Genomic DNA, 17293 nt, shown 5'->3' with positions numbered 1-17293 from the left:
CACACGAGTGGTGTTCAAGACGGCGATAGACCCACAGACAGAGAGAGGGAGAGAGAGACAGACAGACAGAGAGAGGGAGACAGACAGACAGACAGAGAGAGAGAGAGAGGGAGACAGACAGAGAGAGGGAGACAGACAGACAGACAGACAGACAGGCAGGCAGGCAGGCAGACAGAGAGAGAGAGAGGGGCCCCTGAGACGCGCTGTGGCTAAACAAGCTAGAGTGTGATTCCCTCCCACTTCCCCGGTGTGGCGCGTGCCATATTTCCCAGCATGCTCGGTGATCCGAGGTCTCACGCGGCTCTCTGCCTGCCCTTTTTGTCACAGAAACTCACAACACATGAACAGGTACTATCTACCATTACTTGAGCGGGGGGGGGGGTATTTCTGACTGTTTACTTGTTTAGCAAAGGTCGACGCGTCTTTCTGCTACGAGGGGAGGTAAAAAAACACTTGAAACCTGAGACGCCGAGTCCCTGGTGTGCGTCTTCTGTTAAAGGGGAGATTGAGTTGTCAACATCTGTCATCACACCCGGGTTTACGGTGATCCCACATCCTTCACCCCACCCCACCCGTGTGACGGCCGGACACGGTCTGTGGGAGAACGGCTACCTGCTCCTCATCGAGCCCAGTCCCCATTCGAGTCTCTCGTGTCGCTGACGTCAGCTCGGGACGGCGTTCGTGGTGAAATGGCCACGCTGCGCCTCGTGTCTGGCGACCACCCAGAGTCTAGCAACGAGACCACCGCTACCTGCAAGCTCCATGATGTCGGTTTTTATAAAACACAGCAGATAAACGTACCAGCATGGTTTTATAGGGACACTGTCTTGTGCTGACCCCCCCCCCCTTGTGTGCGTGCGTGTTTGCAGTCAGTATGGCCAGGGTGTGTTAATTTATTTGAAAAGACGAAACCGGATCCTGCTGTCAGACGGTAGCTGGCATACACGTGTGCAAACTAAAGGGTATGCGGGATTTTGGAACTTGGGAAGTGAACCGATAATGGGGGGGTGACGTGATCGGCTGTGGCCTTCGTATTGCTCGCCCAGAGGGACTGACTTGTCGGTGGTTGAACTTGCACTGAAAACACCTACAAAAGTCGAGGCGCCTCCAAGTCGAGCCGCGCAGCTCTCTTACACGACGTTTACATGCGCCACGTGTACACTGATCGCATTTTTCAACCTGATGCTCGTCATAAATGACGTAGCTCTGGCTCGCTCCTTTGTCCTGTGGATCTTCTTCTCCTACGTCGCGTTGTGGCTGGTGAGGCCTCCTCGCTCGCGGCGGCGCCCCCTGCTGTTGCACGGAGGCGACGCACCCGGACAGACGGATTTGACTGTTCAGACAAGCCAACGCAACGCCTCTCTTCCATTTTGTACGGTTCTCTCCTTGTAAATTGTACAGACTCCAAAGGCTAAGCCTCCCCCCAAAAAAGAAGCAGTGAACCGACCCTCTTATCCCTGTAAAGAAAAAAGAAAATGAAAAGTCAAATTTAAAATAAAAAAGTAATAATCGAATCAAAGCTAATGCTTCAACCACATGGAACTCTGACAAGAATGTGATATATAAAGTATTTTATTGATCTTTACCGGGGGTAAGGGACATATGAGTATATGTGTAAAAACTTATGTATGTTTTAAATTTCAATCTCAGGTTCCAATGGACCAAATAAAGCTTTTTTTTTAACTTAAACTCATGTCCTGTTGTTGTAAACGCGACACGGATCGTTTGTGTTGAGAGAATTCTCCGTTTCCCATGAAGAGAACGGATCTCTTAAAAGGTTTCATGGTTTCATCCCTTTTTTGTTGTCGTTTCCACCTCTTTCATACTCCAGCGCTCCAGAAACTCCCACAGAAAGTCGTCGTCATGTCGTCTATGTAAGGATGATGGTTTCCTCTTCCTGACAAACGCAACCGTCACCTGTTCATGTTTTAGTTACCTTCTCCCTAATTTGTGGGTGCGCGCTGACAGAATGGCCAATGAATGACCGCCAAACTGAAACTAGCCAATGGCAGATCGATGTCCACGTGCCTCCAAAAATGCTGGGCTGTGATTGGCTTTCAGCCAAATCAATCCCCCCTCGCCCCATTAAACCCCACCCTGCAGTTCTGTTTCCTTCCGATAAACGTAAAAATGGCGGCTTTTCGCCCTGGTCGGAACGCCTCCTCATGGGACCTTTAAAGACAAAGAGGTGCGCTTTAAAATGAGTTCAAATAACACAAAATGAACTCACGGGGCTCAAATGTGGATTGTTTTATCGTTACTGTTTGTGTATGTAATTACGTAATTAGCCTAATAGTGTTCAACAAGGAAAACTAATGAAATGATAAAATACTGGCATGCAAAAGGAAGACGCCATGTTAAGATGGTTGTGAACAGTTGGTATACTAACTTTTATATTGGGATCACTGACAGACATTCAATAACGGTGCACGGGTTGGGTCAAAGGTCAGTGGACCAGAGTCAAAGCTTTGGAGGCTTAAACCATCGGGCCCCTCGCCACCACAGATACGTGGCGGTAATTAGACGTGAAATCAGACAGACAGTAAATTGGTACCTTATTACATTGAGCGGTTGAAGAATTATTCACAATTCTCGTTTAATTTAATAAACGGTTACGTCACCCAGCGGAAGTTACCGCGTTAACCGTTCGAGACTTCTGTTACAGAAAGCGGGCATTCATTACACCGTGGAGATCGACGTTATAACGTTAACTGGCCTTACAGTCAGCGTTTGTCTAACCTAATCCTCGTGACGTCCCCGTTATGTTATTCCTACTTGGTCTCTTTTCTCTCCGCAGGTTGCAGAGCTGAAGAGGTGTCTGCCCTCTTATCCTGTCTGCCCTCTTATCCAAGCCTAAATAAGGTGTTTGGGTCAGGGCCTAAGGGGATGGGGTGTGTGTGTGTGTGTGTGTGTGTGTGTGTGTGTGTGTGTGTGTGTGTGTGTGTGTGTGTGTGTGTGTATGTGTGTGTGTGTGCGCGCGCGCGCTCAAGGGTCCTCACACTCACGAGCTTGCCTGCTCGTCCCCTCCTGGCATATTGTTTTCCTCCTCAGATTTCCCCTCTGTATACACCTCCTCCTTGCCCCCACCTCCTCCATGCCTTCCCTCTCATACCCTTCCTCCAACCAACAATATCAAGCAGTCTCCCCATCAGTGTCAAATGTCAGGAGGCCTCCATAGCAAGGACACCAACGCTGCACCCCCACCTCCTATTTACACGCGCCCGCGCGCGCACACACACACACACACACCTGCTTGATTGGGGCGGATAGGTTTCACTGACCCACCCGGGTGTTTTTGTTTTTTTTTTCGATGGGTGGTGTCGTCACTCAGACGGACCTCTCGACCTGTCAATCACGTCATCCCAGTCTTTCCCTCAGAGCGAGAGCGGCTTCAGAGCAGTGACAGATTTCTTCTATTCACAAAGCGGTCTTCTGTCCCGGACCCTAATTAAGGTAGGAGGTCGTGAGGCATCTGTGGAATATCTGCGCGCGCGCGCGCGCGTGTGTGAAAGAGAGAGAGCGAGAGAGAGATCAGATTCCTCTGCTTGCTCTAAGGTGGGTTTTTTATTATTATTAAATATGCAGGCGGCTGTGCAGTGTTATGGGCTTAGATTGAGCAGAGAGGGGAAAGCAAACCCTTAAGAAAAAAGTGGGGGGGTTTTGTCATGCATGTAAAACACGCTACCGACCCCCGTGGACAGACATGCGAAAATTAAAAGTCCGCCTCTGGAGGGGAGACGGTTTGCAGCCCTGTCCCGGCCCCTCCGTCGCCCTGCCTGCAGACAGGAAGGAGCTAATTGGATCCGGGCCTTTCAGTTTGTCTCCCGGACAAGATCCGCGAGACGAGGCGCTCCGCTGCGACCCCCCGTGAAACCGCTGCGACTCCTCGAAAGTGGCGGAGAAACACTTGTTTTGGGGGTAAAACTTGGAGCGAACATCCTCTGCGGCGGAGCTTTTCACTTTGCGGTTTAAGAACCTCAACTTGTTCAAATATATTTATTTGTTAAACTGATAATGGATGGATAGATATAAAATCACACATGAGTTCATTTAGATACAGGGTATTTATCAGTCCATCCATCCATCCATCATCCAAACCTCTTGTCCTGCTCTCGGGGTCTCATTCAATGCCTTTGGTCATTTTAAGAAACGGTTTTAAAGTCGAAGTTGTTAAAATGATTTAACAATTGCTATGGACCGTCGAAATCACGATACGTTATTTTAACATGCACCGTTTTTGTCCGGAGGACACAATATCGTAACTCATGTATATAGTTTATTTACCTGCTGATTTTGATGATGGTTTTCGCGAACGATTTGCCTACGAATAGAGCTGGTCCGGGTGATGTGCCCGAGCCTGCCCGCGAGGTGACACGCGGCGGGAGCTTAAGGCATCGCGGAGAGCGAGGATTACGTCAGTTGACCCGCGAGCCAGACCCGAAGAAATGGCAAATATTACGAGGGCTAGACTCCTGAGACCTTATTTTTAACCACCGGCTCCGCGGTTTATCCCCACCGCGGATATCAAGTGCCGTTAGCTTATGTGTTGAGTCCATTCCGCGGGCGTTTATTTTATTACAAGATACCAAAAAAAAAAAAAACCCCAAACAAACAAGGTGTGTCACTGAGCTAAATCCAGAACTGGATCCTATCCATCTTTTCTTCCCCACCCCTCGTTTCCCTCAAAGCAAATACGTCAGGCGGTCGGCACACTGCAAAAAACGACAAGCTTATCACGAGATTTTATCCTAAGTCTCGTAATGATTATCGCTATGTAACCGGTTATTTTCTTGCCCGGTGCGGGATTCGATACGGAGTGTGCTGCACCACAAGGCGACGTCACTAACCGGGACTAACGTGTCTTATTAGTAGTTTACAGCTATAAAATATTCTTACCCCCACTGGCAGATATTAAAGCTTGTTTAAGGAAAGTGCTTTTTTCCATAATAGGACTGTCTGTGAATGTTCTCATTCATCCAGGTCATGGTTATCCAAAGGAATTGAATTGTAAACTGCTAATAAGACATGTTAGTCCCTAGTTAACGGGTCTGACCCTTTCGCCGAGCGGTTAGTGATGTCGCCTTGATACTGAGTCTCATCACCAGCCAGTCAGACTAGTGTACTTGGTCTAGCCAGAAAGGCACGAACTGATGAAGCCTCTTGGATGAGAGGCGAAACGTCTTCACGGATATATACCAAGTCCAGTTGCACTCGATTCAACTCCTTTGGACATAATAGGACTTGTTTCAAGATATTCATTCTAAAAAAGAAAAAGAAAAAGAAAGAATAGCGACCCTGTACTGTTGGTGGTGCTGATTAGCGGGCTCAGTCTATAGTCCCCCGGCTCTCTGCCAATCACAGCAGTACATGTTACGTCGGTCAGTGTGCGCGCCTGTGGTTGGTGGAGCAGATGGGGGGGCGGGGCTGGCTGGCCCGCTTATTTGTTTTGTTGTTTTTCGCGTCAGGGATGGGCGAGTTGTTGAGATAATGGCGGTCTGTACGGCGTGGCTGTGGCCAACAGCAGCCGAGAATAAAGACAACGCTCGGCTGTAAGTTCTGTGTAAGATATTTAACGCTTACAACTGGTGTCAGGAGTGGGATCATGTGTCCAGGGACAACGTTCCTGTCGGGAGCTAGCCTAGCATTTAGTGTCAAGTGAGTTGGCTGGTTAGCTAGCTGCTTGTCATGGATTGCTGCGGCGGAACGAGAGTGAAGAAGGAGTAAAGGAGAGATAAGAGAGGAGGAAGGAGCATGCGGGGGGTCGGAGGTTATGGCCAGGGAGCTTAGGAGCGCTTCACGTGAGGCGAGGAATCGCCCGAGGGATCCTGCTGTGACCATGGCTGCCGCTGCGGGTATGACTCCCTTCGTCGGCGTTTCGCGCCGTTTCGCGCCGTTTCTTCTTCCACCGGATGTGGGACACAGGTCGAGGCTCGGAGTGTAAACAAACATGGCGGCGCCCTACACCCAGTCGCTGTCACAGCGGTGAAAACGCCCAAGTACTACGGTAGGTCAGACTGGGAGGCATGCCCAATTTGGACTTTTAGCCAGGCAGAGGGGTGGTCGATGGAGACTAAAGCACTACAGCTGGTTTTGTGCCTCACGGACATGGTCTGTCCGGTCTGCTGCTGCTTAGCCCAGAGAGTAGATGTAGTTATGGGGCTTTAGTGGGGGCCCTGCAGAGGTGGTTTGGACAGTGTTTACAGCCTGAGCTCCTGCATAATGACCTATGATTAATGCTGAAAATCTGGGGAGCCACTACAGGTGTTAGCCAACGATACAGAGAGCCTGACGCAGTGGATATATGCATATAAGCCCCTGGAGGTACAGAGCGAGCTGGCGCGGGACCAATTCATCAGAGCCTTCTTCCCCACTGACTTACGTGTCCAGGTACAGCTGCAGCATCCACAGACTTTGCAGGCAGCCTTGGAGATGGCTGTGGAGAGATAGAGTATGTGGGGGTGTGGCTGCTGGGAACTGTCACAACTGAGAGCCCACTTGCTGTGAGGGCTACAGTAGAGTGCTCCTTGGAGGGAGAGAAGCCGGCATGGGTGGCTGAAGTGACTGAACTGATAAGGGCTGTATTGATACAGGTAGCACGCAGGCCATATCCGGGCCCCAGGATCTGCTGGGGGTGTGATCAGCCAGGGCATTTGGTCAGGGAGTGACTCAAGTCCCCAAGGACTCAGGGAAATGGCTAGGGGCCTGCATAGAGGGGGATATGCAGACCCCGGCCCCAACCCCAGCTCCAACCCTGTTTTCTCAAGCCGCACCATTGACAGGTGGGGCCCAAAAGCACAGCCTTAGGAACCAGGTTCCACTCCCCCAAGAAGCAGATGATAGCACATGTCTGGAGCCTGTCATCATGGTGGGGCATACCTGTATTGGGGACTCTTGTTATGTCCATGTCACAGTGGAGGGGATGTCCTGATCCGCTCTAGTGGACACAGGGTTGCTCAGACAAGGGTAACCGCTATGTCCTTTGCGCCACAGACCATTTCACAAAATGGCCAGAGTCGTTTGCCCTCCCAGACAAGGAGGTAGAGACTCATAGATGCCCTCAAGGGCATATTCAGCCGTTTTGAAGTGCCGGAGACCATACACAGTAACCAGGGGCGGAATTTTGAGTCCTAGGTTTTTACCTCCAAGTACGAGTGTCTGGCTATACACAAGACCCACACCACCCCCTTGTGGCCCCAGAGTGACCGTTTGGTGGAAAGATTCCGTTGCACCTTGGGCCAGCAGCTGGCCATCCTCTCTTCACACACCAGTAGGACTGAGATGACCATCTATGCTTGATGTTCATGGTCTGCTGTTCAAGAGACCACATCCTGCACACCTGCCCTTCTGATGCTGGGGAGAGAGCTCCACACCCCAGCAGAGTTGGCTTTTGGTTGTCACGGGATTCCCCAGACCCTTCCCTAGGTCCTGAGTATGCCAAGAGGCTGCAGGACTGCCTTGAGTCAGCCCACATTTTTACCCAGGAGCAGCAACAGAGAGCCGGGTTGAGGCAAAAACAGAACTATGATGGGAGGACACAAGAGAGGCACTTTCTGGCTGGAGAGCTGGTCTGGGTCTACAGCCCTCAGCAGAAAAAAGGCTAGTGCCCTAAGCTCGACAGCCAGTGGGCGAGCCCTTGCGGAGTACTAGAGATGTTGGGGGAGGTCGTTTACAGGGTGCAGGTGCCGTCCAAGGGGAGTAAAGTGGTGCTCTCTAGAGACAGACTGGCCTCTTACAGAGGGGGCTCTTCCCCACAGACATCAGAGGTCAATCAATCAATCAAGTTGCATTTTATATAGCGCTTTTCTAGCTGCAACAGCCACTCAAAGCACGATAACCCCCATCCCCCTCATGGCCTGCTCATCTTCACTGTGGCAATGCAGGGGCTTCAGAGACTGCGTCCTCAGCCTTCTCATTTTCCCCTCCCCGGCACCCCTGTCCTGGTCCCTGGAATCACAGGGCAGTAGGAGCCTGTCAGTCACTGAGTCACCCACCTCCTCTTTCTCGGACTCAGCCATCGGAGCGGGACAGAGAAAGTGAGCCCCCCCCTGTTCTATTGAGTGCCCCCTGTTCTCTTGAGTCCCCCATGTTCTCTTGAGTCCCGCCTGTTCTCTTGGCTCCAGCTCCCCAGGCGGCACGTCCACGAAGGCAGAGGAGGCCTCCAAGTTGCTTCAGAGACATTTTTTTTTTACTCCTCTTGGGATTGGAAATAGAAGTGAGACCTGAGGTTCCTGGAGAGGGCAAGAATGTGCCCTAGTCTCACGAGAAGTGACGGTAGTCTACCCGGGTCTTCCTAGTTCAAGTAAATGATGTATTTAGTTATCAGGGAATCTCGAGAAGAGATTCTCGAGGAACTTTATAGTGGGGGGGGGTAGTGTAGCAATCCTGTGCTGGTGGGAGTTCTAATTAGCGGAGTCATTCTATCATCCCCCTGCTCTCTGCCAGTCATGGGAATGCATATTATGTTGCTCAGTGTGCGTGCCTGTGGTTGGCAGAGCGGGGGGGGGGGGGGGAGCCTGGCCTGCTGGTTACTTATTGGTTTTGTTATTTTTCGTTTGAGAAGGAGACGATCTATGAGTTGTTGAGATAATGGCAGTCTGTACAGTGCGGCTGTGGCCGACAATAGCCGAGAATAAAGACAACATCCGGTTGTAATTTCTGTAAGTATGATCTTTAATAGCAGTGAATGCTACATTGTTAAATTAAGGTTTTTGTCAGAAGAACACACATTTTATTAAAACAAGCAATGCTATCTGCAAGCGGGGTAAGAAAACTTTAACTGTGATATCGCAAATTAAGTATTGAAAAATAAGTATTGGAAAATAGGAGTCAGGGTCATGGTTGTCATAGCATTTTTGAGACTTTTGGCCAGAAGGCTGAACCTCTGTAAAATCAGCTGACTGTCACAACGTCACATGACTATTCTGAGGGGGACCGCAGACCTCAGCCGTCAAAACAAGTCGAGGTGTGAAAAATAGAAAGAAAAAACATCTCCTTCAACACAAGAACTGTACAACACTAGTTAGCTCAGACTAGAGGATCTTGTTTGGAATAAGATAATGAGCTTGTCTATTTTTATTTTGTTAAGTGTATGATGACCATTTTAACCATGTTAATACAGTGTTTTTAAGGGTGCAATCCGTAATGGCACGCATCACCTCGGCTGTGTGGAGTACTGCAACAACACATGTGCTCTACTGACAAGGAACATGACATATCTCACCGTCGGGTCAACATTGTGTATTTGTCGAAGAAAAAGAGACAACTGAAAGCCTTGAAAGGCATTGATAGAGATACAGTATCATTTGTTTTTCTCATTTGCAAGTAATAAAGAACATTTACAGTGTCTGACCAAAATGAAAGAGGTGGGGCTTGACTGCCGCCGTGCACATCATTTGTGGACTGCACCTTTAAAAGGCTTGATTTTTTTTTTAAATCAACAAGATATTCAGGTATATATGGAGAAAATATTCTAATGTTATGTCTCAAGTGAATTATCAATCAGAACAGGAAGTGGAGCATATCATATATTTCCCTCTGTTTTCTTCTCTCTTTTGGATTATAAGAGTGAAAAGCTGTAAAGGAGCAACATGGCAGGACAGATCCCAGCGCTCCCACAGTCCTTTGCTCCGGGGCCCAACAGCGTCTTCTCTGACCAGGCTGGGTTCTACTGTCTGGACTCCAACGTACCCGGGCTCTCCAAGGTTATCCTCAACAAGCTCAAAATGAAGGACTACGGCGAATACAGGTAGGACAAAAGGGCTTTACTGATAGTAGTCGATGTAAATGTAACTTTGTTGTAGGGTGACCAGATGTCCCGAAAAGTCCGGGATAGTCCCAAATTACAACCAGCTGTCCCGAATCCTGAATTTTGTCCTGAAAATTAGACTAAACCCAAGTTTTGATTTGTTATAGCCTAATAACCTCTTCTGCCAAATATTCCAGAGGCCCGCTGCAATCCAGTTTTCCAGCATGATAGGCTAAGTGAATTTTATTGTGTCTTCTTGAATATTACTCCAATTTATGTATACTACAAGCAAGCAGTGGCGGTTCTAGCTTGTATGGCGTCCTGGGCAACCCCCCCCCCCCCCAACAAAAATTGTGTCTACTCCCCCTTCGCCAAGTAAAAAAAGGAAAGAAAAGCACCATTCTGCACAGACATTTTGAATAAAACCTTTATAAATGTAATAAATATAAAATATAACTCATAGATATCAAAAAGTAACAAAGACAAATAGAAACAAATTGTAGTATATAAATACATTTGATAAAGAATCACATTATTACACTAGTTCCTTATTTCTAAATAAAAAAAAATTAAAATGCACAAATCCTGTTTCACACAAATACATAAATAAAATAACACAAATATAAATATTGCACTTCAAACAAGAAACACACAAACTAAATTGCACAACTGCCATCTCCGTCCATCCGTTATCCAAACCTGCTCTCAGGGTTGCGGGGATGCTGCAGCCTATCCCAGCAGTCATTGGGCGGCAGGCGAGGAGACACCCTGGACAGGCCGCCAGGCCATCACAGGGCACAACTGCCATCTAAACCCTGACTTTCTTGCCTTCCTTGATGCAAAGTCATCAATTGCATCATCACAAGAAATCTGCCCAGCAATTGCATAGTTAATACTGATTGATGACAGCGTGTGCACTTCTGCTGCTCTAGGCAAAAAACAATTAGCCACCCCTCTATTTGCAACGTACCATACCAGCGACAACGCAGAAAGGCCAATATGCCATACACATAAAGCAAAAACCGGCAACAACACACAAACATCAATGTGTCATACACATAATACAAATATCTAGTGCAATGCTAGTGTGCTCATAGTGTCAGAAATATGCACGATGCAATATGTGGGCATTTTTCAGATCCATTTACAAATAACACCAAACGGGTCTGCATAATACAGTGCATCCGGAAAGTGTTCACACCCCTTCACTTTCCTCACATTTTGTTGTGTTACAGCCTTATTCCAAAATGGATTAAATTCCTTTGTCGTTATGTCGCTTTGTCATTATGGGGTATTGTGTGTGTAGATTGATGAGAAAAAAAAAGGAATTTAATCCATTTTGGAATAAGGCTGTAACATAACAAAATGTGGGGAAAGTGAAGGGGTGTGAATACTTTCCGGATGCACTGTAACTGCAGTAACCTGGTTCCAAATTCTTTACAGCAGAGTCATAACAGTTATTTTCCAAATAATCCAATTTAAGCTCCTCAAACTAAATAATAGCAGTCGAAATATCTCCTATAAACTACTTTCTCATGTGCGTCAAACACACATATGAAATGTGCACAAGCACATGTCATTTAACAACTTAAACAATGACTAGAGCGCAAATAAAGTTTACCGTTCAGAATATATGGCGAGCATTTATTTTTTCCTCGAAGACAATCGAAATTGGTGTCAGTAGGCCCGGCTACCACTGGCTCATGGGAGCTGGGGGAAGAGGCGACTGCAGGTGCACTGTAATTGACACATTCCTCAGCGAGTCATTGTGCTTTCAGGACCTTGTAGCCTAGCAAAACTGCAGTACTGCTTTTGGTTACTCCACAAAACTGCAGTTACTGCTTTTGGTTACTCCGCGACTTTGCTCATCAACGGTCTGACACGGATGCGGGGCAGGCTAGGCTAACTGCTAGTCCATGCAGACCGCCGGTTATGACAGTCATCCTGGCTGGCGTTTGTTCCCTTGAACAGTGATTTTTTTTTTTTTTTTAGTTTGGATATATGTGTTAGTTTGAATATGTGTGTTGTTGTAGTTCTTGTGCCGAATTTCACCCATTCTCATCTGGTCACCCTACTTTGTTGTGAACTCAGGTTGAGTCATGTTTCTGTGTTAAGGTTTTTGTTTTTTTTTTCTGATTTGTGCAACCAGAAGACCTTCTCACACTGACATCTGACATGATGTCCCTGGGCCATCATCTCCTTTAGCCTGTCAGACCCTTCAGGCAAATTTGTAATCTGTGATATTGGGCTATACAAATAAAATTGATTTGACTTACTAGAAAAGGTGTCAGGGTTAGACCAAGGTCAGATATTGATGGGAGAACATCTCTCAGTTCCAGAAAAGAGGACATGCCTATGTTTAGACCAGTAACGTGCAGTGAGGTGCATGGCTGGGGAGGCAGTAAGTACTTACCCACATGCCAGAGAGAGGCACAAGCAGACTCTGCCTCAGCAGCCTGCATTCACGAATGCTAGCTTTGGGAGCAAGCCATCCTGAATAGGGCATGCCTTTTGTTGATAAAACAACAAGTTTTACATGATTTTTTATTATTATTTTTTACAACAATCTTAACAAATTAAAGTTAAAGTAAATAAATAAATAAATAAATATTTTGGGGTAACTATCATGATATTTCTTTTTTTTTTTTTTTTATCAGCCTGGGTGAAGCACTGCCTACCCTGCCTCCCCTGACTGCACATCACTGGTTTAGACCCAGATTATTATCGTGCTGATTATGACCGTTTTTCTTTTGCATGTATCACTGTATATATTTCAATTCTATCCAATTCAGTGTTTGACTCTCATTTAACCATGTAGCTCAACTTGATTTATGGGAATTTTGCAACCAGTAAGACTTCGTCCTTCATGTTCCTGTTGTTTTTCTATATCTGTTTACTCCCATACACACACACACACACACACACACACACACACACATATATATATATATATATAGTGTGTTTTCTTTGTTGAATCGCATTGGCAGCTGATGAGTGTGCGGCGCACGAACAGCCTGTACTGCAATGTATTAAAACTTTTTTTATTCCGCTTTGGAATAAAAAAAAATATATATATATTTATATATATACACTCACCGGCCACTTTATTAGGCACACCTGTCCAACTGCTTGTTAATGCAAATTTCTAATCAGCCAATCACATGGCAGCAACTCAATGCATTTAGGCACGTAGACATGGTCAAGACGATCTGCTGCAGTTCAAACCGAGCATCAGAATGGGGAAGAAAGGTGATTAAGTGACTTTGAACGTGACATGGTTGTTGGTGCCAGACGGGCTGGTCTGAGTATTTCAGAAACTGCTGATCTACTGGGATTTTCACGCACAACCATCTCTAGGGTTTACAGAGAATGGTCCGAAAAAGAGAAAATATCCAGTGAGCGGCAGTTCTGTGGGCGAAAATGCCTTGTTGATGCCAGAGGTCAGAGGAGAATGGCCAGACTGGTTCGAGCTGACAGAAAGGCAACAGTAACTCAAATAACCACTCATTACAACCGAGGTATGCAGAAGAGCATCTCTGAACGCACAACACGTCGAACCCTGAGGCAGATGGGCTACAGCAGCAGAAGACCACACCGGGTGCCACTCCTGTCAGCTAAGAACAGGAAACTGAGGCTACAATTCGCACAGGCTCACCAAAATTGGACAATAGAAGATTGGAAAAACGTTGCCTGGTTGATGAGTCTCGATTTCTGCTGCGACATTCGGATGGTAGGGTCAGAATTTGGCGTCAACAACACTGAAAGCATGGATCCATCCTGCCTTGTATCAACGGTTCAGGCTGGTGGTGGTGGTGTAATGGTGTGGGGGATATTTTCTTGGCACACTTTGGGCCCCTTAGTATCAATTGAGCATCGTGTCAACGCCACAGCCTACCTGAGTATTGTTGCTGACCATGTCCATCCCTTTATGACCACAGTGTTCCCATCTTCTGATGGCTACTTCCAGCAGGATAACGCGCCATGTCATAAAGCTCGAATCATCTCAGACTGGTTTCTTGAACATGACAATTAGTTCACTGTACTCAAATGGCCTCCACAGTCACCAGATCTCAATCCAATAGAGCACCTTTGGGATGTGGTGGACCGGGAGATTCGCATCATGGATGTGCAGCCGACAAATCTGCAGCAACTGCGTGATGCTATCATGTCAATATGGACCAAACTCTGAGGAATGTTTCCAGTACCTTGTTGAATCTGTGCCACGAAGGATTAAGGCTGTTCTGAAGGCAAAAGGGGGTCCAACCCAGTACTAGCAAGGTGTACCTAATAAAGTGGCCAGTGAGTGTATATAGTCCAGTGAGTCAAGTAAATCCTTTATGAGACTGTACCAGCCTGTTTCATGCCATAAGCAACCATCAGCATGATTATTATTATGCTGAATTATGGCATGAAGCAGACTTGTACTGTCTCATAAAGAATTTAATTGACTCACTGGATTATTTTGCTCCTTATTTGTTGAGCACTTTCCCTACCATTGAGTTTTTCTTTTAACAAGGTTTATATATATATATATATATATATATATATATATACACACACACACACATACACCTTTAGCTCATTCATAGCATCGTTCATTTAGACATTTCTATCCAGTGCAAATCACAGTGAGTGCAGCAGTAAATTTACATGAAACGGGATGTGAGGAGGTCAAGGGTCAGAGCCACAAAGGAAAGACGATAAATCCTGTGACATTTTGAAAGATAGCAAGAGAAGCAGAATAACATTTGAGGAGGGCCGCAGGAGCAGCGTTTGGATGTGCGAAGCAAAGGAAGGATCAGGGTTCCCACACTTCTTAGGAAATCACTTTCCAGGATGTTTCAAGGACATTGTCCATGCAGGCGTTGCTGATAGGTCATATTATTCAGTATTAACTATCAGTGAAGTCTCAACAGTCTCTAAATGGGCTGTGACTTTTAGCTGCTCACCGTACAAACCACCCAAACTTCACACACTGACACATCTCAGCAGATAGAAATACAGTTTTATAACCTAACTTCACAAATATCCAGGGCCTTGGTGATATTTTTCAGGACTTTTGATCAATTCTATCATTTTCAGATGTTTTCCATGACTAGAAAACAAGTCTATAAATTTCCAGGTTTCCAGGATGTGTAGGGAACCTGAAGATGGTCTGGTTAGGAGAACATGACCCACACAACCTATTGTCAACCCGACGTCCTGCTTCTTTTCTGTCCAGATGTGTTGTTATCTGTGCCAGTGCCAAACAAACCAAACCTCTGCACTGATCAAATAAAGCCATTCTGATTCCAAACAGGGTGGCCATGGAGGGAAAGACTAAAGGCATCTCCTTTCGCAACTACAAGGAAATGTTCCAGCGGATGGAGGAGACCTTCAAGTTCTGCACCGCCTGCAACAAACTGGCCGAGAACCTCCCCGACGGAGAGACGCTCAAACGCTGCATCAAGTAAGTTTTAACATTCAGCTTCATTTTGTCCCAGAGGGGCAAACAGTTTTTCAGCATCGCACCTATGACACAACGTGACCCATTCAAATACAAATACAATAATTACACAGCAAAAAAAGACCATGTCACAATTGAGACAAAATTTGGCACATTCAAATACGAATATCCCCAAAACAAGCATAATCTGCCAGTTGAAGATATTTCAACTGAGATTTCTGGAAACAAAATAAAGATTGTTTCCTTGAAAGACCAGAAATCTGGAAACAAGTGAAATTGTGCAGATTTTAAGATAATCTGTCAGGGCCCCCTCCCTTTTCTCCCAATTGTACTTGGCCAATTACCCCACTCTTCCGACCCATCCTGGTTGCTGCTCCACCCCCTCTGCCGATCCGGGGAGGGCTGCAGACTACCACATGCCTTCTCTGATACATGTGGAGTCGTCAGCCGCTTCTTTTCACCTGACAGTGGGGAGTTTCCCATGCTATTCCCCCCAGTTCCCCCTCCCCCCTGAACAAGTGCCCCGACCAACCAGAGGAGGCGCTAGTGCAGTGACCAGGACACATACCCACACCCAGCTTCCCACCCGCAGACACGGCCAATTGTGTCTGTAGGGACACCCGACCAAGCCGGAGGTAACACAGGGATTCAAACCGGTGATCCCCGTGTTGGTAGGCAATGGAATAGACCGCCACGCCACCCGGACGCCCTGATATTCTATCAAGTTTGAAGAATAACAAGTTTAATTTGTTAAGTTTATCATGGTCGATAATCTCGAAACCTGATAAGATATTTCTGCATGATTTTAAAAGTGTTGGACGTGTTCTGTCAGTCCAGTCCAGAACATTTCTGTTGTGATAACAACAAAAATATTTAGTGGCTATGAAGAATTCTCAGCTGCTGACAGACTTACAGACACATTAACGCCTGAACAGCTGAAGGCATGGCAAACCATTTCAGCTTTGTCTCTTTTTTATAAGGTTACAAATTCAATTTTCATTAGTTAAATTACCCCTTCTTGGTACCAGAAACTGAATTCCAGCCAGTTATAATTCAGCTTTAACTAGTTCCTGTGCCAGTTGTTGATATCATAAATCCTTGTCTTGGTATTGAAAGTCAAAGTTAAATCACGAGGCTTACAGCTTTTCTCCCATTCATTTCTATGAAAGCTGGAATTTCAACGAGTTAAAACGCCAATTGTTGATCTGATAGCGACCGATCAGCGTTTCAACGAGTTAAAATTGAATTTGTGACATCACAGACCATGAACCGGCCTGCCCTGTGACCTGCAAGCCTGTTTCAAAGGGAACAACAACAGTAAAAGGAGCATTGGACCCACCGGATCGCTGTTGTTACAGCGGCCTTCTCACATTAAAGCCCAGCTTGTTGTGTCAGAGTGACTAGATGCCGAGGGCGCCGCCGGCTCAAATGACGCCGAGAACCGCCAAGGGCAAATATAGCCGGGCCTCCTCCGGCAAAATGCTCCGCGCATCTTCCTATCGCTGCACTTAAATCCACACAAAAACTGAAATGTTTATGACTGCGTACGTTGGCGTTGTCCAAACTCAACGCATTACGAGATCGTTCCCAAAATGTGAGATTGGGAGGACTGGAAAGCCAGCTGAAGTTCTGCGTGACAGAGTCTGGGCAACGACACCAAACTTAATCTGTTTTGTGTAAAATGTTTGTCAGCCAGAGCATTAAGTTAGGCCCAGCTACCATCCTTGTCCAAGTACAACCAGATGAAATGCTGTTAAAACAAATACACATCAACACCAAGTTTGCATCACTAGCTATGTGTTTTACGTGTTTTACAAGAGCAGGTGTCATTTTCATTTCAAGTATTGAATATCTGACTGACGATGCAACGTTCACATCCAAGTGAGAGGAAACTAAGTGAAATCCACTGTTTAGACAAGTATTGATGTAGGCCATTCAATTGTAACCTCCCTCTCTCTCTCTCTTTCCCTCTCTCTCTCTCTCTCTCTGTCCCTCTCTCTCTCTGTCCCTCTCTCTCTCTCTCTCTCTGTCCCTCTCTCTCTCTCTCTGTCCCTCTCTCTCTCTCTCTGTCCCTCTCTCTCTCTGTCCCTCTCTCTCTCTCT

The 17293-nt window shown here is 46.5% G+C and overlaps 1 protein-coding gene across 1 annotated transcript in view; it reads left to right on the top strand.

The window, feature by feature from the left end:
* The window catches only part of LOC130127908 (putative protein MSS51 homolog, mitochondrial), a 32098-nt gene that overhangs the window by 2050 nt on the left and 12755 nt on the right, over positions 1-17293 (top strand). Inside the window, exons 2-3 of the mRNA XM_056297620.1 lie at positions 9564-9745; positions 15045-15194. Of these exons, the coding sequence (XP_056153595.1) occupies positions 9588-9745; positions 15045-15194 (308 nt within the window). The 5' untranslated portion in view covers positions 9564-9587. The remainder of the gene's footprint in view (positions 1-9563; positions 9746-15044; positions 15195-17293) is intronic.

The sequence above is a fragment of the Lampris incognitus genome, chromosome 17, assembly GCF_029633865.1.
Source record: "Lampris incognitus isolate fLamInc1 chromosome 17, fLamInc1.hap2, whole genome shotgun sequence".
Taxonomy (NCBI): Eukaryota; Metazoa; Chordata; class Actinopteri; order Lampriformes; family Lampridae; genus Lampris; species Lampris incognitus.
Note: the sequence above shows the minus strand (reverse complement) of the source record. Positions and strands in the feature narration are given on the sequence as shown.